General features: G+C 41.8%; 1 protein-coding gene across 2 annotated transcripts; it reads left to right on the top strand.

The window, feature by feature from the left end:
* Positions 1 to 16,708: 16,708 nt before the first annotated feature.
* LOC133782167 (2-methoxy-6-polyprenyl-1,4-benzoquinol methylase, mitochondrial) lies at positions 16,709 to 20,864 on the top strand. 2 transcript variants are annotated; one of them, XM_062221377.1, is made up of 9 exons: positions 16,709 to 16,862; positions 16,961 to 17,059; positions 17,322 to 17,448; positions 17,537 to 17,598; positions 18,217 to 18,375; positions 18,468 to 18,612; positions 19,240 to 19,311; positions 19,418 to 19,526; positions 20,382 to 20,864. In XM_062221377.1, the coding sequence occupies exons 2-9, from the start codon at positions 16,963 to 16,965 to the stop codon at positions 20,481 to 20,483; spliced, it is 873 nt and encodes a 290-aa protein (XP_062077361.1). In that variant the 5' UTR covers positions 16,709 to 16,862; positions 16,961 to 16,962; the 3' UTR covers positions 20,484 to 20,864. The 2 variants fall into 2 exon arrangements, with proteins under 2 accessions (XP_062077361.1, XP_062077360.1); XM_062221376.1 differs by having other exon boundaries at positions 16,716 to 16,869.
* The last annotated feature ends 1,344 nt before the right edge of the window (positions 20,865 to 22,208 follow it).

A 22,208-nucleotide genomic window follows, 5' to 3' on the forward strand; every position in this document is an offset into this window, starting at 1 on the left:
AAGGCATCTATCTGGGCCTGTATAGCATCCGGTATTGTAGGAGCGACTGGAGCTATGGGGAAGTACTCGTCGTGTCTTTCTCTTCGATTGTTGAGTACATTCCTCAGGTCATTATCTCTATGCATTTGCTCGCTTGCACCAAGTCGGTCAAATACATTGGGCTATTTAGGCTGCCCCCCAGCATTTTGGCTTATCGGTCGATTCTCCATTGGTGGAGGATTTTGTCGTCCACCTCTCTCCTCCTGCTTCCGACCCTCGTTCCTCCTGCCAGAGTCTTCCTCCTTATAATCATGGCCATTTTTGAATTGTGACGTATGAGTGTGCGACTTGCTATACACATTGTTCCCTTCTCTACCTGCTGGTATGTCTCGATAAACAGGGGGAGGCCTGCGTTGGTCATTAGGTCCTCTGACATTACTGTGTTGTGGGGGACCCCGGACCGCAGAGCCTGAGTCCACTTGTCTTCTGCTTCCTGAGGGACGTTGACCCTTGCCAGGAGGGTTTTGCTCCCCAACTGTCTAGCATCTAGGACTTCTGGGATGCTTCCCGGCCCTATTCTGCCTTTGCTGTTGAACGTTATCTCAACCAGCTCGAGAGGGTGGTTGCTGCTCGTTGTTTCTATCAAGATTTTGGACTGGTCTTTGTTGTTGAGCAGCGGGAGGTTGTTCTGGTCGTTGAGGATTCCTTGGTTGTGGTGGATCGTGATGGTACTGGGGATGCTCTGACTGTGGATTTTGTTGAGGGTGAGTGTTGGGTGGCTAATTTGGTTAGGGGGTAGGTGCAGGTTTTCCTCGTGCTAACTGAATGGCCACTTCTAAATTCGTTGTAGCATCTCTCTACCGATGATCCATGTCAACCTGTCGCTCATTCAGTTCTTGGCGCTGCCGGTCAATCTCCCTTTGCTGCAGCACCATTATCTCAGCCACATTCTCTTGATTAGCTCTCAGAGTAGATAATTCCTCTTGCAATACAATCAAATTTGTTTGCAAAGTTTCAGCATCCATCTCCTCCTCTTCCAGTTCCACCCGTGGCTCGTCCTCCGCTACATCTTGTGGAGGAGGTTGGTTTGGCATACTTCTAGAAGACTGCCCTGGCTGACCTGCTTCCCTGGAGGTTTTGGCCATTGATTTTCTTGAAGGTCTTGAGTTCAACTCTCAATAAAAGCACCAAAATGTTGATTGATGATTTAGCCAACGACACAGAGTCACTAAAACAATAAAAATCTATAAGTTTAATGCAAGAACTAAACAACCCAAGGAATTATAGTGGCTCAGCCCCAAATGTTGGTAATAACCTACTTCCACTTAGTGTTTTTATTGATGTATTATGAAACATGCGATCAGCAAACTAGAGTTCATTGAGTTTCACAAGCTCCCAAAAAGGCTACAAAAATCGTGTATAAAAAGCACTAGTTCTCTCCGAATACAAATTATTGCCTCCTTCTTTAAATGAGTTCCATGATACCTATTTATAGGCTCATGGATGCACATATGGGCCAATGGGCCCTGTCTAATTTTGTTACAAGCATATTTGAATAATAATAGAAATCATAATCTTTACACATAAATAGGGTCAAATATCTTTAAAATATCTGCCTTATAACTGTATTTGAACTCGGGTGTCATTACTACGACCAGACCTGCTCACATATGTTAGCAACTCCTCTGACATACTTTTCAGAATCTTTCTTGAATCCATCGAGCAACTTATACTTTGGTCATTGGTCGACCTGAATGTAACCACTAAATAGTCACGTGCAACCCACGTGCTCACTGATTTTGCCACGTCAGCAAGTAAGTATTTTTCAGGGTAAACAAAAAGCACCAGGGCTTTCATATAAAGTGGATAGATCAACATCAATAAGATCACCTATACTAGCACCAAATATCTTAGCAAGATCTGAGGACCTTCTACCAAAAGGGATAGAATGGATTTGTACCCAAAGAGGGACAAAGTGCAACAGGGAAAACTTTAAACTATAAAAACTATCTCATATACCAAAAAGGATCAAACTTTGATCACAATGCCACGACTGCCCTTCCAAAACCCTTTTCCTATCCCCTTCACAACCAAATTGTGCAAGAAAAAGCCTGGAGAATGGTTAGTAATTGTGACAGGAAGGTGGGTTGGCCAGACCTCAAGTAGGATTTTTTCATGATTTTGTGGTAAGAACCCTAAAGACAAGATAAAAGGAGGCATCTGAAATAAGCTAGACCTTCAGATGACTCAACTAAGGCATGGGTTGTATTTTCTTCCTTGGTAAGACTTAGGGCTTGAGACAGAGAATTAACGATATAATCCATTTTCAACCTAGGAACACATAGTAGAAAAACAAAGACAATATAACAACTAGAAAGGAATTTAAGCAGAGATCTTAACAAAACCCAAATAAAACATATATAAATTATAAATGCATACCTTCTCGTCGAGGTAATATAAAATCTAGGTAATGATAACCAAGTTGCCATAAATCTCCAGACTATAATCCTAATTTTAGAGATAATCATCAACAATTTCATAGAAAAAAGAAAAATGGCGGTTAAGAGAAGCTAAGATTGATGAAAATTCAGAGTAAATTACAGATAGCAGAAGTAAACTACTGTCACCATAACATATTTGGACAAAAAAAAAACAATCTAGATCAGAACCAGAACAAAGAGGGATCAAACACTGTTGAAACCGGATTGAGTTTTGCTGAAGTTTCCAGAGCTCTTCGTGCGCTCATTAATTATTTATTTTAAAGTTAGGAATTTCATACATGGGCTCTATTTGTGTAGTCCTTAAGAAAACTCATTTTGTATCATGCTCGCTCGTTCATAGTAGCTTGCTTATTTTGAGACTTTGCTCAACTCATTGATTGCTTGTAATGTGTATTTTCTTCGCATTAGGAAACTATAGAAATTAAAATTCCACACTTATTCATAAATAAGCAATAAATTTGAAACTATCATCAATATTTTTTCCCTCTTAATTTTTCTCCTCTACCTAGCATAGCATTAAATAAGCGGTGATTTTTGTTTAAGGAATATAGACTGGGATTTGTTCCAAGGAAAGTAGTTTTTTTTTTTTAAATTGTTCCAACGGAAATAGTTATTAAAACAAATAGGGATATTTGCAGCATAAGTACCCAAAATTTGGGAAAAATACCCAACATAGACCCAATATTTTTTTCAAGTGGGTAAAGCACCCAAAGTCAGTAAAACTGTAATTCTGTTAGTCCACGTCAGTTGAGCTCCATTACATGATAACTGGACCAACACGTATCACTTCGTGATTAGTCCAGCTCATAAATATTTTGAAAAATTCATTTTAATTAATTTTAAAATTTTAAAAATAATTAAAATAATATAAAATTTAAAATAATTAAATAAAAAAAATCAGAAATACATTTTAAAATTTTAAACCCTAAAACTCCTGTTGACGCCGTTTTTCGTCAACAGTGAAAGAAGAGCACGCAAACAATGAACAGTAATGGCCAATATAAATATGATAATACAAAACACGATTTTTACGTGGTTCAGCAGTTAAATCTGCCTAGTCCACGAGTCTTTTTTATTAAGCTCAAGATGATCTCTGAAGATTCTTCAAGGATGAATTCTTCAGAGTTTTCTCTCCAGATTCAGAAATTCGGTCCTTTACAATGGTGCATGATCTCTCTATTTATAGAGAAGATTGCAGAATACTATCCCACATACTTCAGGTAGTTACTCTTTTTGTGCAAATAAATTAAATGGATTTAAATGCCTGTAATCCGATATAAAAGGAAACATCCCCTGAAGACCAGGGGGCGTATAACTAATCAAATAATATCCCATGATTTTAGGGGATTTACCGTAATAAATGTAGACCACGTCTCTTATGGACAACACTTGTAGATGTTCAAGATTATTATCATATATCTCCAAGGCCTTATTCTCCCAAGTCTTACATCAACTTTCAAGCTAATGACATCTCCCGAGGTCACATGGCTTTCGAGATCGTACTCGCGTCAGGCTCGGAACCCCTGATCCGAGGTCATCCCTGAGGGTAGAACCATCTCGGGAGCTCCCCTTCGAGATCGTATGGATTTCGAGGCCAATATATTCGAAGTCGTCTCAACTTTGCAGGCTCGATGTCTAGTCTTGAAACATACTTCAGACTTTACGAGTTCATTCGCTGTGAATCCAGCTTTCGAGGTCACATTTAACATGGATCGAAATCTGGGTATAACATTTTGCCCCCTCAAAAGTATTTGTTCGAATCCTAAGAGAAGGAAACTTTTGAACTACTTTCTTCGGGAACCGTACCGTCATGTACTTGAAAATGGACACGCGTCATTTGGGTATTGCTCATTTACGGTACTTGAGTACCTTGGAAACCTGCCCACAATCATTCATCTGCCACCTTTTCGGTTCCATCATGTCATTGACCCCTGACCGTCGGATTTCATTAGGATTCTGGCCAATGGCCCAGATTAACCCTTTTTATCACTTTTCTCCCTTTATATATTCAAGGTCTTCTTCTTCCTCTTATTTTACACGCATTAGAAACAAAAAAGGGAAGGGACGAAACCAAAGACCAACCCAGAGAACCTCTTTCTCGTGCATGTTCTCCCAGCTGAGAAAAAAAAAGACCCCCGGTTTGTTCGAGTCCGTGAGCTCATATTTGCAGCCTCTCCTTCAGTCAGCAATTTCTCTGCAATCGCCATTATTGTGTAAGTGTCCAATCTTTGTTTTCCCCCATCCTAGTTTTTGTTCATATTGTTCTTGCTATGTCTTTGAATGTACTAGTTTATTTTCTTAGTACAAAATGTTAGGGAATTTTTGTCTGATAGGCTTTTATGTTTTAAGTTTCCATACTGGGTTTACATCACTGGTTCATATCCAGTTTTGATGTTTGAGCAAGATTTCTGTTTTCTGGGTTTTAAAATTAAAAAAAAAAAGTTTCTTGTACACCAAGATATCGGGTATAAAACCTTGGCTTTGACAAATGCACGATACCCAAGGTTACCTTTTCTGGTTATCCGCCACTCTTTTTCCCCTGATTTTTTGGATTCTCAAAAAAAATTGTTTACTCTCCTCCCTTTCTCATGGAACGCACGTTCTGACCCTTTAATAAAGGTCTCAGTATCGAGCTTGTTTTGTTCCTAAACTCCGAGCTCGTCCTATCGAGCTCGTAATTCTTGCATGCATGGCCCTCACCATTTTTTCTTTGTCGCTAGATGTCACAGAATCTGGAAAGACGGTGGGGGTCGTTGCTGGCAATCCCTTACTCGCCAAAAACCACGAGCCCGGAGTCGTTGTTTGCTCGGAATCAACGTCGAATCCGTGAGTACGAGCTTGCACGCGAGCAAGAGGATATTCGAGTTCATTACCGCCGCCAAATAGACGAGGTCATAGAGGGGAAGAGGAGAACTCTTCGCGAGGCCCTTTATCTAGAGTCCAACTCAGGGCCTAGGCCGATCCCCCTCGATCCCGCATTAAAGGTCACCATCGCGTATAGTCCAGGAGAACTTCAATTTTCATTGATGGGGGAGCCCTCTTCCTCGCATCCGAGGAAAGAAATCTTCGAGGCCGAGCACTATTGGATCTCGGTTACCTCGACAAGTCAGATAACTGACATTCTGGCCCTCCATGGCCTCAGGTTGTCAGGTTCTTTGAAGTGTCGAGCTCCGGTCACCCACGAACGAAGCTGTTACGCCCCCGGGGATCGTGACAACAAGCTGAGATATTCTTATAGGGTCCTGTCGGCCCTAAGGTCGCTATACCACGAACTGAAGTGGGAAGGGCCTTCTCCTCAGGAGATTTTATATCTCTTTTGTCTGAAAAGCAACCCCTCCCGAGCTCGGGGAAGAGATGGCTTTTACTATCTTTCAAGCTATCCCAAAGAGAAGAAGGTCTTTGAAGATCTCCCCAATCATCCACCTGATTTCAAAAAGCCTTTTTCTGGACAGACGGCCTGTCCCCATCTCGACACTATTCGTTCAGGCGGATTCGTAAGTATTCTAGTTTTCTTTATCTCTGTGCTCGGAATTTTAGCTGTAAGATCCGTACTTAGTTGAAATGTGTCTTGCTTTCCAGCTAATTTTCAGCGTCCTACTCCTGACGAGGCAATGAAGGGGCATAGAGAAATCCTGCTCCAACTTCCTCATGGCAGGAGGTCCCTCTTGTACCTTTTACATGAGGATAAGCTCCGAAAATGCGGACTTTTGGGAGAGGGCCAGTCCACCTTTGACTTGTCCAATACAAAGTATGAACATTGGGAGCAGGTGCCTTTGCCCACAGGCGTCCTCCCTTCGAGGAAAGAGGAGAGGCCCCCACTTCCAGTTTGCAGAAGGAGTCCGCCATCGGGGAACGAGGCTAATGACGAAGCCTCGAGTTCGGACTCGGATGAAGGTAAAGCCCTTCTTACCTCGAGAATGTGGTCCCCCACCTTACTAAAGCATAAGCCCGATAGGTTAGTTTCATGCCCGCATGATAGATACCACTTCTACATATGGAGTTGGGTAGACGCTTGTGTTCATAGGTTTGATAGTTGGCTCGGGAAGTATGACACCATGTATACTTCAGACGAGGTGTGGAACGGGATAGCTGTCCAATATGGGACCAACGATTATAGGGACCTTTCGAGGTTGACGTCCACCTATAGGGAAGGTACTCCCCCCGCCTCTTCTGAAGATGGGGGAATTTCATGGTCCCCGAGCTCTAGTTCGGGGGAGAGTTCCAGTTAGGTCTTTTCTTTACTTGGTTTTTTCTTTTTTATTTTCCAAGCTCATTATCATTATGTCTAACTTCGATTGGAACTGTGCAGGTGCCATGGATCCCGATCTCGACACTGTGCTTTTTAGTGATGAGGGAACTGGAGCTCAGAAGAGTAAACGCCCGAGAGCCTCGCGGAGGTCCGACCCACCATCCAAGGTCCCTAGACGCCTCGAGAAGACCCCAACGTCTCAGGTTACTTCGAGCACAACCGAGGAACCGATTGTCCAGGTTGATGCGTTTGGTTCAACTACGCCCGTCTCGCTTCCCCCGACCGACAATCAAATAACAGTCGGCCAGCCCCCGAAGAAACCTTCCGTCACCAAGGTTCGACTGCCGACGACCCGACCTCATATTGAGGAGTTCGTGCTTGACGGCGCCACTGGGACCCAAGGGGCTGTGCTTAGCTCGGACGTCCTCTCTCGAGTGGGTCAGAGCTTTTCTGGCTTCGGTGCCGACCATTGGGACCTCGTGCACAAGGCCTCGGACTGTAATACTCTTTATGATAAGAGTATTGAACTCACTGCCGCAGTAGCCTTCGCAACTCTCTTTTAACTGTTTGTGCCTCAGCTCGCGATCTAATTCGTTCTTTGTATTTCAGGCCCTTGTCGTTTCAGCACAGCTTAATTATAAGCTGACCAACGAGGTGCACACAAGTATGTCTCTGGCCCAAGAGTCGAGGGATCTCCAGCTTAAGATGGCTGATGAACTCAAGGACTCGAAGATCGAACTTGAGAAAGTGAAGACCCGTCTCGCGGAGCTGGAGAAGACGAAGGCCGAGCTTGAACAGGCGAAGACTCGTCTTGCCGAGCTGGAGAAGGCTAACGCTAAGCTCGAAGAGGAGAAGGCTGCTACTTTCGACATCATGGAAGGCGAGAAGGCCCGCCTCCAGAACGAGTTCAAAGAGCAGAAGGAGAAGGCGGTTGACCAGACCATGTACAAAATTTGGGTTGACAATGCCGACCTCGATACCAGCTTTCTGGGTCCTCTCGAGGCCAAATATGTAAAGCGGTGGAGTGCCCGTCTTGAGGCGAGTGAAGCTGCTCGAGAGACTGCTCAGAAGGATAGTCATGCTATTCGTCCTGGGGGGTCTAGTGTCGTTGACGTCGGAACAGCCAAGGGAACTGCTCCTTCTTGATTCTTACCTCGGGGCTATGTCCCTCTATTGTTTGCAACTTTTTATTTATGCCCGTAGGGCTGATACAATTTTTTTTATAAACTTATATATGCTTTACATTTCTTGGCTCGAAATATTTTGCATATTTTATATGAATGAGTTTTTTATGTTTATTTATTCATACAAACATAGTATGTGATGTGAATGGTTTAGTTATATCTTTTTGCTTAGTTACTTTTTACTCGTCCTCGGTTTTTACTCCGAAGTTATGAGTTCGAAACTATTTTTCTTTAAGATATTCCAGCCTCAATCTCGACTTATCCTGGAGTAGGTTTTGGTTTCTACTTATCGTCGATTAGTTTTTTGGCTGGTTTGCTCCAAACCTATTAAGTTTGCACATCTGGTTAAATCCAAACGTTATTATCTCTTGATAGTTCGGTTGCGTCCAAACTATCTAAGCTCGCGTATCTAGTTAAATCCAAATACTTATGTTTTTTGATAATTCAGTTATGTCCAAACTATCTAAGCTCGCGTATCTGGTTAAATCCAAATACTTTATGTTTTTGATAATTCGGTTATGTCCAAACTATCTAAGCTCGCGTATCTGGTTGCATCCAAATACTTATAAGTTTTTGATAATTCGGTTATGTCCAAACTATCTAAGCTCGCGTATCTGGTTAAATCCAAATACTTATGTTTTTATTTTTAAATCAATGGTATATATACCGATGATTCCCCCTTAATATCCTATGAGTGTGACCATAGGTTATTAAATTAAGAGAGATTGCAAAAATAAAAAGGGATAATATATTGAACGAAATAAATCTTTATTTGATGGAATTCAAAAGCAACAAACTAATACAAATAGAAAGTCATGGTTACAGGCAACACTTTTCCTACACTACTAATAGTAAGGTCTAAGGTGTTCGCCATTCCATGCTCGCGGTACCAGGCTCCCGTCTAATCTCGCAAGTTTGTACACACTGGGACGGATGACTGATTCTATCTGGTACGGTCCTTCCCAATTCGGCCCGAGCACTCCAGCTGCTAGATCTCGTGTTGCCAAAAATACGCGTCTCAACACCAGATCTCCCATTCTGAACTTTCGATCTCGAACCCTCTTGTTGAAATACCTGGTAGTTCGTTGCTGGTAAGCAGCGTTTCTCAGCTGAGCCTCTTCTCTCTTTTCTTCAATCAAGTCTAAGGTTTCCTCGAGCTGAGTGTGGTTTGAACTTTGATCATACATCTGAGTTCGGATCGTTGGGATTTCGACCTCAATGGGCAACATTGCCTCGCAACCGTATGCTAGAGAGAACGGGGTATGTCCTGTTGACGTTCGAGTTGTGGTCCTATATCCCCATAGGACTTGGGGCAATTCTTCGGGCCACCGTCCCTTCGCCTCCTCCAACTTTTTCTTCAGAGAACTTTTGAGAGTTTTGTTCACAGCTTCGACCTGGCCATTCGCTTGAGGGTGAGCTACTGATGAAAAAATCTTTATTATGCCGTTCTTTTCACAAAAGTTGGTGAACAAGTCGCAATCGAACTGGGTTCCGTTGTCAGATACGATCTTCCTCGGCACCCCATATCGGCACACGATGCTTTTTACTACGAAATCAAGGATCTTTTTTGAAGTTATAGTTGCCAATGGTTCAGCCTCCGTCCATTTCGTGAAGTAATCCACGGCGACTACAACATATTTTACTCCACCTTTGCCAGTCGAGAGAGAGCCTATGAGGTCGATGCCCCATACCACGAAGGGCCATGGAGAAGTCAACATGGTCAGCTCGGGGTATCGTGGCGAATCTTTGGCATTTGTCGCATTTCTTCACGTACTCAAAAAAATCTGTTTTAATGGTTGGCCAGAAATATCCTTGGCGTATGATCTTCTTGGACAGGCTATGCCCCCAGGTGTGATCTCCGCAGAACCCCTCATGAATTTCTTCAAGGATCTTCTTAGCTTCGAGAGGGGTTACGCACCTAAGTAACGGCATGGAATATCTCCTCCTGTACAGTTTCCTGTCCAAAATGGTGTAGCGGGGAAGTTGATACATCAACTTTCGAGCCTGGTTCCGATCTCTTGGAAGGACTCCGTTCTCGAGATATTCAACTATTGGGGTCATCCAGGTAGGCTCTGTGTCGATCATACATACATCTTCCTCCTTTGGCTCATTAATGCTAGGTGCCGAAAGGTGTTCTATGGGCACGACGTTCAGTTCTTCATTTTCAGCGGATGTGGCGAGCCGAGCTAAGGCATCTGCATTTGAGTTCCGCTCGCGGGGAACCTGTTCGATTGTATAAAATTCGAAACATTCTAATGCGGATTTTGCCTTCTCCAAATAAGCTGCCATTCTCGTGCCGCAAGCCTGGTATTCTCCCAGGATTTGATTCACCATGAGCTGGGAGTCACTGTAGCAATGTATAGCTCTAGCTTTGAGCTCCTTTGCTATACGAAGTCCCGCAAGTAAAGCCTCGTATTCGGCCTCATTATTCGACGCTTTGAAGCCAAATCTTAAGGCAGAATGAAATCTGCTCCCTGCGGGGGTAACCAAAATGACCCCTGCCCCCACTCCATTTTCATTTGATGAGTCGTCGACGTAAAGTTTCCACAGCTCGTGGGCTGGGGTTATTACCTCGTCGTCGGCTATGCCAGTACATTCCACTATAAAGTCTGCCAACGCCTGTGCCTTAATGGTCGTCCTCGGGTGATAGGTGATCTCGAACTATCCGAGCTCAACAACCCATTTAAGAAGCCGACCTGAAGCTTCTGGTTTAGACAAAACTTGCCTAAGTGGCTGATCAGTCAGCACATGGATGGGATGCGCCTGAAAGTAGGGGTGGAGTTTTCGAGACGAATGAATTAAACTGAGCGCGAGTTTCTCCATCAATGGATATCTTGACTCTGCCCCCAGTAATCTTTTACTGATGTAATAAACGGGTCTTTGCACCTTCTCTTCTTCTCGAACGAGCACTGCGCTTATTGCATGTTCGGTGGTCGAAAGGTATAGGTACAGTACTTCTCCCGTTTCAGGTTTTGACAAGATGGGTGGTTCTGCAAGGTGCTTTTTGAGCTCCTGAAATGCCAGCTCGCATTCTTCCGTCCATTTGAACTTCTTACCTCCTCTCAATAAGTTGAAAAATGGGAGACCACGGTCTATAGATTTCGAGATGAATCTGCTTAAGGCTGCCATCCTGCCAGTCAAACTTTGGACATCTTTATGCCTTCGAGGTGAGGGCATGTCAATTAGGGCCTTGATCTTGTCGGGGTTGGCCTCGATTCCACGAGAGTTCACGATAAAGCCCAGAAATTTTCCTGAAGACACCCCAAAAGTGCACTTCTGAGGATTTAGCTTCATGTTGTATTTCCGGAGCACGCCGAAGCACTCTTCGAGGTCATCAACATGGTTCTTGTTGAGTTGAGACTTGACAAGCATGTCATCAACATAAACCTCCATGTTGTTCTCTATTTGTTCTGAAAACATCATGTTCACGAGCCGATGGTATGTGGCCCCAGCATTCTTGAGCCCGAAAGGCATGACATTATAGCAGTATAGCCCCTTATCCGTGATGAAGCTCGTATGTTCTTGGTCGGGGGCATGCATGGGAATCTGGTTATATCCAGAATAAGCATCCATGAAGGACATCAGGCCATGCCCCACCGTGGCATCCACGAGCTGGTCAATCCTTGGCAACGGAAAACAGTCTTTCGGGCATGCTTTGTTGAGATCTGAGTAGTCAATACAGGTTCGCCACGTCCCATTGGGCTTTGGGACCAACACCGGATTGGCTACCCAGTCAGGGTAAAAGGCATCCCTAATGAATCGGTTTGCCTTTAACCTGTCAACCTCCTCCTTTAGAGCTTTCTTTCTATCTTCGTCCAGCTGTCTTCGCTTTTGTTGCTTCGGGGGGAAGCTCTTGTCTATATTCAGTGCATGGCTTGCTATATTCGGACTTATTCCTACCATGTCCGAGTGCGACCACGCGAAGACATCCTGGTTTTTCTTCAAAAAGAAAATTAATTGCTATTTTGTCTCATCTTGGAGGTGTTTTCCGACCTTCACCTTTTTCGAGGGATCGGTTTCCTCGAGCTGAATTTCTTCGAGCTCCTCTAAAGGTTCGAGGTCAACTTTCTCCTCAATCCTTGGATCAATCTCTTCGTCAATCTCTAAGACCGTTCCGTCTTTATTTTGAATGATGGCGAGTGCTTGTGCGCTCGTCTGTTTCTTTCCTCTCAAGGAGATGCTGTAGCATTCCATCCCTGCTAATTGGTCTCCCTTCAATGTTCCGACTCCGCTAGGGGTCGGGAACTTAAGGGCCAGATGCCTTACTGATGAAACTGCCCCCAACTCGACCAGGGCGGGTCTCCCGAGCATCACATTGTAAGCTGATGGTAAGTCTACTACCACGAACTCCATCATCTTGGTTGCCGAGACTGGGTAGTCTCCCAAGGTGACAGGGAGCTCAATGGATCCCATGCAGGCGGTCCCTTCTCCTGAAAATTCGTACAAAGTAGTTACACATGCTTTCAGGTCGCGAAGGGAGAGTCCCATCTTTTCGAGGGTAGCTTTATAGAGAATGTTGACCGAGCTCCCATTGTCTATGAGAACTCGGTGGACCCTTTTATTGGCCAGCTGGAGGGTGATGACCAGTGGGTCATGGTGAGGAAACTGGACATGGGACGCGTCTTCCTCAGTGAAGGTTATTGGTTGTGTTTCAATCCTCTGGCTTTTTGGAGCCCTAGGTTCGGGTTCATAAGGAGACCCATCCCCAGCTTTCAGCTCGTTAACGTATCTCTTTTGGGCATTCCTGCCTACTCCTGTGGGATGAGGCCCTCCCGAGATGGTTATTACATCCTCTCCATCTCTCGGCGGGGGCCTGTCTTCTTCCCGAGCTCGGGAATTATTGTTTTGTGCCGTCGGAGGCGCGACTACTCTCTGGCTCGCGGCCGCCTGACTAGTACTCTGGTTTTTGACATATTGCCGGAAGTAACCTCTCGAGATCAATCCTTCGATCTCGTCCTTCAGTTGTCGACATTAATCGGTTGTATGCCCGGTGTCTCTGTGAAATCGGCAATACTTACTGGAGTCCCTCTTGGATTTTTTATTTCTCATCGGGTCCGGACGCCTAAAGGGGACCTGGTTTTCATTAGCCAGGTATATGCTCTCCCGAGACTCATTGAGCTCGGTGTATACTTTATACACGGAGAAATATCTCTCCCCCTTCTTTTTCTTTCCTCCTTCGGCTTTGGGGTTACTCCCTTCGTTCTTTTTCCTCTTGGAGGGGTTTTCCGCGATAGGCTTTGGAGCTGCTGGGTCCGCTGAGGTTGAGGCAGAGTTGACGTTTATCGTTGTAGTTTCGGGCTGGGAAGTCGCATTAAGTGTCGACCTCGCTTCCTCTACATTGACAAACCTCTGCGCTCGTCTGTTAAACTCGGTTATGGACCTTACTGGTTTTCTTTGCATGTCGTCCCAAAGGGCGCTTCTCGGCATTACGCCAGCTCGGACAGCCATTAGGTGCCCACTGTCATCCACGTCCCGAGCTCGGGCGACTTCCAGATTAAACCTTGTTAAGTAACTTTTTAGTGTTTCGCCCGGCTGTTGTCGAACGTTAGTTAAGGTTGATGCCTCTGGTCTGACCCCCAATCATTGCTCTGAACTGCTTCTTAAAGTCTTTAGACAACTGCTCCCAAGAGGTTATTGAGTGTCTCTTATATTTTTCGAACCAGCTTTTGGCAGGTCCTGTCAATGATGTTGGAAACAACATGCATCTGAGCTCGTAACCCACGTTTCTGGCTCTCATTATGGTGTCGAACGTGCTCAAATGGCTACACGGGTCGGTCTTTCCTTCAAACGTCGGGACGTGAGGGATCCGAAATCCTTGAGGAAATGGAGTATTGGAAATATGGGGAGCAAACGGTTCGAGCTCCTCGTCAGAGTCTTCATATCGATCATTCCTTTGCTCGTTTTTCAAAAGCCTAAAAGCCTTTTCAAGCTGATCGATTCTTTCTTGGACTGGGTCCGCAAGGGGTACTGTCTGGAATCGGTTGTCATCGATCATGATTCCAGGCTCGCGTCTCCGCAAGGGATCTCTACGCCTATTCAAGCGATCCCTCAGGTCGTCATTACCCCAACTTTGATTCAGGTGCTCTCGCAGGTCGGGACGATTTCTGCAGTTTCCAGTATTCTTACGACCTCGGTCATGCTTGCTGACCGACCTGGTATCTCCAGAATCATCACTGGTAGAACTCGTCGCATGGTTATTTCGTGATGGATTCTTTCCGTGTCGCCTCGTCTCCGCCGTGCGAGACCGAGATGTTTGGCTTTTTTCAGATGGGGCGCCTCTCCGCTCCTGGAAAGCCTCCCCGTTTCCTTGTCTTCCTCCCGCACGCTCTTCGCCCTGATCTCGAACGGGTTGAGCATTCCTGCGGGGAGGCGAAGGATATCTTATAGGTGATGGAGGGAACCGTATGGGCGACGGTGGCTGCCACCCATTTCTCGCCCTAGATGGTCCGGAGTTTGCCCGAGATGGGTTGGTTGCATGCGGTGCACTCCCAGGTATCTGAGTCCGAGCCTCTGCAGGGGTTCAGTTGTTCTCAGTTCCTGTAGGTACCTCCGCAGGCAGGTTAGCTGGGGCCCGAGCTCGAGTACTCCTCTGGGGCCTAGGTGGAGCAGATGGCTCTGCTGGTGCCGGAGGTTGAGTCGGCCTCCTTGTGGCAGCATCTTTTCGTGGACGCCCACGGGGTCTACGGGGAGGAACATGTATGTCCCTCGGAGGAGGGACTTGGTTTTCGCGCGGAGGCGGGGGCTGAGCCACCTGCGCCTCTGCGGCTATCCTTGTCAACTCCTCATTCTGTTTGTTGGCCTCTGCCAACTGCTGTTTCAACTGCCGGTTTTCAAGTTGCACAATGGGAACATACCGCTCAGGATTGTAATACATATCCTCATCACTTGGTGGAGCAGGTGGTCCCCGGGAATCGGAAGATCCACTTCTTTCCTCGACATCTGGGTTCTCCATTGGCTGTTTCCCAGGACGTCTTGGATAATTCTCTTCAGGTGTATTCTGATTATTAGTGGCCATGACTTACTCAGGGATGAATGCTTAAGGCTCTCAATGAAAGCACCAAACTGTTGACGCCGTTTTTCGTCAACGGTGAAAGAAGAGCACGCAAACAATGAACAGTAATGGCCAATATAAATATGATAATACAAAACACGATTTTTACGTGGTTCAGCAGTTAAATCTGTCTAGTCCACGAGTCTTTTTTATTAAGCTCAAGATGATCTCTGAAGATTCTTCAAGGATGAATTCTTCAGAGTTTTCTCTCCAGATTCAGAAATTCGGTCATTTACAATGGTGCATGATCTCTCTATTTATAGAGAAGATTGCAGAATACTATCCCACATACTTCGGGTAGTTACTCTTTTTGTGCAAATAAATTAAATGGATTTAAATGCCTGTAATCCGATATAAAAGGAAACATCCCCTGAAGACCAGGGGGCGTATAACTAATCAAATAATATCCCATGATTTTAGGGGATTTACCGTAATAAATGTAGACCACGTCTCTTATGGACAACACTTGTAGATGTTCAAGATTATTATCATATATCTCCAAGGCCTTATTCTCCCAAGTCTTACATCAACTTTCAAGCTAATGACATCTCCCGAGGTCACATGGCTTTCGAGATCGTACTCGCGTCAGGCTCGGAACCCCTAATCCGAGGTCATCCCTGAGGGTAGAACCATCTCGGGAGCTCCCCTTCGAGATCGTATGGATTTCGAGGCCAATATATTCGAAGTCGTCTCAACTTTGCAGGCTCGATGTCTAGTCTTGAAACATACTTCAGACTTTATGAGTTCATTCGCTGTGAATCCAGCTTTCGAGGTCACATCTAACATGGCTCGAAATCTGGGTATATCAACTCCATTGATTTCTCTCTCCCCCCACTCTCTCTCTCTCTCTCTTCGTCCCTTGCTGAACCTAGAACCCAGAAACCCATGAGAACCCAGAACCTAGCTCAGAGATCCCCAAGCACCCAAACCCCATAGACCTCCCTCGCGAGAACCCATTCGCCAGCCAGCACCCTGTCGACTTTTGCCACCCCTCCTCGTGAGCACCGTTTGAAACCAGCGTGCAGAAATCGCGAGCCCACCTACTTCTGTGCACCCCAGGCGCGTCTCTCATTGCAGCGAACCTAGATCCGTGCTCCACCATCCCCGAGCCTCACCCTAGATCCACGAACCCAGGCGTTCTTCATCGTCCCTCCCAGAAGCCCATCAACTCCACTCCATGGAACCCCGCATTTGAGAGCAACACCTAGGTGCCGAGAAATGCGAAGCACCAGCACCTTGTTCTCAGAACCCGTGGCCCCAAGATTTGATCCTTGACATCTGCCATTGTGGTTGAGAAGAAGAAGAAGAAGAAAAAGAAAAAGAAAAAAAAGAACATGTTTACAAAGAAAGAGAAGAAGAATAATGTTTCTTTTGTTTTAATTTTTTTATGCTTTAAGTTGATAAGTTTTAATGATTTTTAAATGAGTTTTTATTATTCTTTTCATTTTTAAATCAGCCTTTTTGTAAAAAAAATCAGCTTTTATTTTAAATTGATCTTTAACTATTTTTTAAATTTAAAATCCAATAAACTAATTTTTAAAAATATTTATGAGCTGAACCAATCACAAAGTGATACGTTTTTGTCCAATCATTATATAATGAAGCTCAACTGACGGGGACTAATAGAATTATAGTTTGACTGACTTTAGATATCTTATTCTCTAGAAAAAAATATTGGTTCATGCCAGGTATTTTTCGAAACTTTAGATACTTTTGACGCAAATATCTTAAACAAATAATAATAATAATTAAAAACAAAAAGATAGAAACGACACATCGTTTTCCTCTTTCCTCGTAAACCTAAAAAACAGTCTCGCACCGCACAGGACTCTGCCCAGGCCGCCCATTTCCAATCGCCGTCGAGCTAGCGCCGCCGTTTGTCCCTTTCTCTCCGTTTGGTACGCGGTAATTATCACATCCTTTGAAGAAGAAAAAAATACCAAAATTGAGATTATTATCACTTGCTTATAAAAAAGTTGAATCCTTTTCTTGACAGTCATGGCCTTGAGAACATTAACAAGGAAGCTTGTTACTACTAGACTACTGCCATTGCTTTCTTCTGCTTCTCCTCTCCATTCCCATGCCACTAGTTTTGGTGGGTCTCTCTATTTTTCTATTATTTTTTACGGTGCGGTGGTGTTGGGGATTGGTTATGGCTGTTTTTTCAGTTGTCAAGTTTCCCTTTTCCCTTTTTTATATACATGAAATGAGAACATTGCAGGGTCCGGTGGATCAAGTTGGAACCTTTTTTTTCCCTCTTTTTCCAGTGGAGACTCATTTTATTTCTACTTAAATGTGTAATTAATTTTTCTTTATCTGTTCTACTTATAAAACTGTTTGAACAAATTGTGTTGCAGGGTTTAAAGAAGTAAGGGAAGATGAAAAGAGTCAATTAGTTGGTAATGTCTTCAGCAATGTTGCTTCTAGCTATGATCTAATGAATGATGTGATGAGCGCTGGATTACATAGATTATGGAAAGATAGGTTAGTTAGTTAGTTAATCTCTGCTAGTTCTAGTTATTGAATTTCATTTCTCATCTAGATTGTTGTATATGATGTGCCTGATTTTCAGATTGGTTTCTGAACTGAGCCCATTTCCTGGTATGAAGCATCTTGACGTGGCTGGTGGAACAGGTCAGCATACAATATAACTATATGCAACGTCCGTTTGGTATGTAAAGAGTAGAAACAATGGGATATTTAAGAGAATCTTTGAAGACAGGTCTGATGATGATGATGATGATCTTTGCAGTCTTAAATATTTAAGGAAAAGACTTAGATGCATAAAATGGGCAATTTATTAATATCACTTAAAGAAAACAAAAATAGGTCATTGTAGAATAGAAATTGTAGTCCATCAACAGATCAACTACTAAATAAAGGAGTGTTCAATTTTGATGGTAACAGAACGAACTTGCTGTTTTAACATTTTTAAAAAAAAAAAAAGAAGAATTATAAGAAACGAGAACTGTTATTTATGATGGGAAACAAATACCTAGAGGTATGAGAAGTAACGTTCATCTGTTGGTAAGCTATAATGCTCTTAAGTCATAATAGTTATTCTATTAAAAATGTTCATTTTGAATTTGGAGGTCTTCAAGTTGAACATAGCTGTTGCGTGTAAATGTCATCCTGCTACCTGGGGAAATTGACAGTAATTGCTTTGGTTCAACAATCATTTCTATTATTGCTTTAAAATTTCTGTGCTGAACTGAACTCTATTTTCTTAGAATTTTTTTTTTTCATTTCCAGGGGATGTTGCTTTCAGAATTCTAGAAGCAATAAACAGCACTAGACGAAGAGCTCTGCAAGATGTTTGCGAAGATGGTTTAGGAGAAGAAACTCAAATTTATGTTTGTGATATCAACCCTAATATGCTTGATGTTGGTAAAAAACGAGCCTTGGAGAAAGGTAAGCTAAAGAATTTGAATGAGTAAATTTCCAATATGTCTATAAAGAAAATTTTATTTTGTTTATAAATGAAATTGTGTGCTAAAATATAGGTCTTGGAGAACACCAATCACTTATATGGGTGGAGGGAAATGCAGAGGCCTTGAGTTTTGGAAATGCTTCAATGGATGGTTACACTATTGCATTTGGGATAAGGAATGTAACTCACATAGAGAAAGCACTTGCTGAAGCCTATAGGTAATACCCTTGTGTTCTGTCTTGATCATATATGATGTCACATTTATATAAAGCCATCTTTAGCGTGTTTGATAGTAATAGGAGTAAATGGTTTCATCCAAAGAGTACTGCATCCGAATAGTCATTCTTGCGCTGTCTAGATAACTGGACAGCTGACAGAAGAATAGAAGAAAAAATTTAAGAGTATATTACTGAGGTACCAAAATTTTTGCAGGATATAATTTTTCTTTACATGGTACTATTTAATTTGTGAAGCCAGTTATAGGCTAAATGTTTTCCCCACCTTTTTTGTATGTTTGATTTGGAATTTTATTCCCAAAGAATGAGAAGTTCAAGAATATCTTTGTTCCTTTCTTTGGGTTAGGTAAATAGCGGCAGCTGCAGGATCAAACAATGCTTAACAAAGCTTTTTTATTTTATTTTTTATAAAAAAAATCAATTAACTAGATCAAAAATGAAAAATTATCTAATTTATGTGGAAGCGCCTTTAGTTTTATATTTATATTATTTATAGGTAAGGTTCAAGGGACATTTTTTGTATCTTTGGAATTGTTACTAATAACATGGTGTTATTGCCTAACTCATGTACTTACTAAGTTAACCTTTATTTTATGGTTCTTTTAATAGGGTGCTAAAACCTGGGGGAAGGTTTCTTTGCCTTGAGCTGAGTCATGTGGACGTTCCTGTGTTTAAGAAATTGTAAGTATACACGCACTTTTAGCTGATAGAAAACTATGAGACATTTTATAATCTTATGTTATTATTGAGTGACACAAACGTCATTGATTATCACCGTCTCCTGCAGGTACGATTATTATTCGTTCTCAGTTATTCCCACCTTAGGTCAGTTAATTGCAGGTGATCGAGAATCCTATCAGTACTTAGTTGAAAGCATCCGCCGTTTTCCTTCTCAGGTTTTAATTCTTCTTTCCACCTACTTATATGTAATCTGTTAGAAACACTGAATATAATTTGCTAAAAAGAATTATATTGCACGAAGAGAGGGATTATTCAATACAACACATGGCCTGATAGCCAGGCTTTGAATGGGTATATAAGCTGAAGCTTTGAGGAAACATTTAGACTCATTTTTCTTTCTAAAAGAAAAATTGCAAGCTGTGCAACATTTTTCTTTTAAGAAAACTGGAAGGTATAAACTACAAAGTGACTGCCTTCATGTTGTCCCATGTGGTTTTCCTATGAAGAGTAAACACCAATTGAAATACTTGTTGACAAGCCAACATATAGAAGCAAAATCTGATGTTTTGTGTTATGTATCGAAGAAGTAAATTGAGGTGCATTAGTTGCTCATTCTTTTTAACCATTCTGCTGACATTGAAACTAAGATGACAATATCGTTCTTTCTTTATTTTTATTTTTTTGTTGTACATGAAATTCTTGCTAGGGAAACTTATTGTGTTCCAATCAGTAAGAACCTAGATATCTACTTGGACCTCTGGTTCTCTATAGAGTTTTAATGCGTATCCAAATGACACATATTACATTTGGTAAAATGATTAGGACACTCGTGCACCTTGTGACTATTGATCCATGAGGAACTCATGTTTTACATGAGATTTTGCCATGTTTTCATACTCTACTTTGTATAAAAAAAAATAGCCTTCAAAGAAACCAGTGAAATATAGAAACAAAGAATGAATTTCTTAATAACCATGCACCAATAAACTCTCTAATTTGTCATTGTTGAATCTGACTGGTTTTTCTTTTTTATTTTCCTTTCGCAAACTTTTGGTAATTGATGAATGCAGGAGACCTTTGCATCATTGATAGCAGATGCAGGATTTCAGAAGGTTGAGTTTGAAAATCTTATTGGAGGAGTGGTTGCCATCCATTCAGGTTTAAAAGTCTAATTAACTGGATTTTATGAACTTCCAACAAGGGTATCTTATCTCAACTCAACAGCATGTACTTCACACAGCCCTGGATTTTGCATTTTAAGTTTGTTGCCTGGTTTCTACTACCTATCTATACCATAATTTACAGTAGGTGAAAAGTTGTTTTTTTTGGTCTAAGTATGTTTTTCAAACAGGTTTCAGGGAGAGTCATTATCTTCTTTGATATTTTGTAATAACTTCATGAATCCTCATCAGCTTAAAACAAGCTTGAAAAATAAATTAAAATAAGAAAATAGTTGTACTATAATATGAACAAATTTACAGGTTTTTTCTGTCCAAGGGATTTTTTTGGACAAATTGAGTCCTCCCCTGAATAAAACACAATATTAATTATGATTTACTTGATCTTTCGAAACTTTTCTGAAAAAAAAAAGAAATCTTTCGAAACTTTTGTTTAAAATTGTTGTACAAATTTCTATCCTTTAAAAATGCAAGCAAAATTGACAATGGCCAATGTGATTAACAGCTTAAGCCGACTAATAAATGTATTTTGGACAACATTTCTAATCTAACTTCTTATGATTCTGTCGAGTGTCGACTCTATTTTGGACAGAACATTTAGTTTAACTTCACAAGGTTCTGAATACACATTTTGGACAATAACTTCTCAAGGTTTTGTTGACATCACATTGAATAGGACATTTGATCTAATCTTCACGAGGTTCTATGTAATAGCTTGGTATAATTTTTCAATTTAGAATGTGGTGTGATTCTAGTAGTAAGATGATCATTTAGAAACTAGAATTAGTTTATGTTGGTGTAAATAAATTGATTAATATGTTTAGTTACAAGATAAATATAATTTGAAATATAATATATATTTATTGGTCTTTTATTTGGAAATAAAGACAAATCCTAGAATGATGTGTAGAATTTGACCTAGGGGCTAGAAAAGTTTTTTTTTGGCTTTTATTTAATTAATTAGAAAATAAGATAGGATAAATTAAAGTAATATTTTGGAGAACATTATTGGCATTTACTATAGGGATTTCAGCCAATAAAGGAAAAAGGGAAAGCTTGCCTAGCACTTTTCTTTTTGGTAAGATTGGCTAATTAAGAGAATGTGTGTGTGCACACTTGACCGAACAGAGAGAAAGAGAGAGAGGATGTATCTGGCATGATCGAGGGAAGACAGGACATTGAAGACTTTCCTCTTTAATTACAATTAATAGAGTTGACAAATCATAGAATTTATGATAATCATCACTTTTCTTTTTTAGAATAATCATATTTATGAAATAATTTTAGAGACAAAATAATAAGTATACTTGATATTTATGTTAGAAACTTGCCATAAAATAGGATAGAGAGAATCAATGCCTTAAATGGAGTGAGCTAGGGTTTCTCTTTCTTGAACCCTATCCCGGGCCTACATAACATAAATAAGCTCTCTTTGTGCTCATTAGAAGCTCACGGCCAAGAGGAGAAGCACTAGGGTATGTGCGTGTGAAGCTTAGGGAAAAGAAGGCTAAGGTTAGCTGTGACATTAAAGGTTAAGGTTAGCTACTCAGTTTCTAGTTATTCTTTCTCACTTCTATAAATCACTAAGATAATTTCATGGGTTTTACATTAGGGTTCGAAAATTTAATCAAGGAGTAAAAAGAGTAGTAGAGGTTTGGCAATCACAAGAGGTAAGATCTTGGATCTCTTGAGTTTGTTTGATTAGATAACAATTATAAT

This window comes from Humulus lupulus, chromosome 6 (assembly GCF_963169125.1).
Source record: "Humulus lupulus chromosome 6, drHumLupu1.1, whole genome shotgun sequence".
NCBI lineage: Eukaryota > Viridiplantae > Streptophyta > Magnoliopsida > Rosales > Cannabaceae > Humulus > Humulus lupulus.

Excerpts from the sequence above, each read along its gene's own strand:
- LOC133782167 (XM_062221377.1), top strand. The coding sequence starts at position 16,963 with ATGGCCTTGAGAACATTAACAAGGAAGCTTGTTACTACTAGACTACTG. Across the intron at positions 17,060-17,321 it reads TTCCCATGCCACTAGTTTTG|GGTTTAAAGAAGTAAGGGAA; the intron begins GTGGGTCTCTCT and ends ATTGTGTTGCAG. Across the intron at positions 17,449-17,536 it reads CATAGATTATGGAAAGATAG|ATTGGTTTCTGAACTGAGCC; the intron begins GTTAGTTAGTTA and ends CCTGATTTTCAG.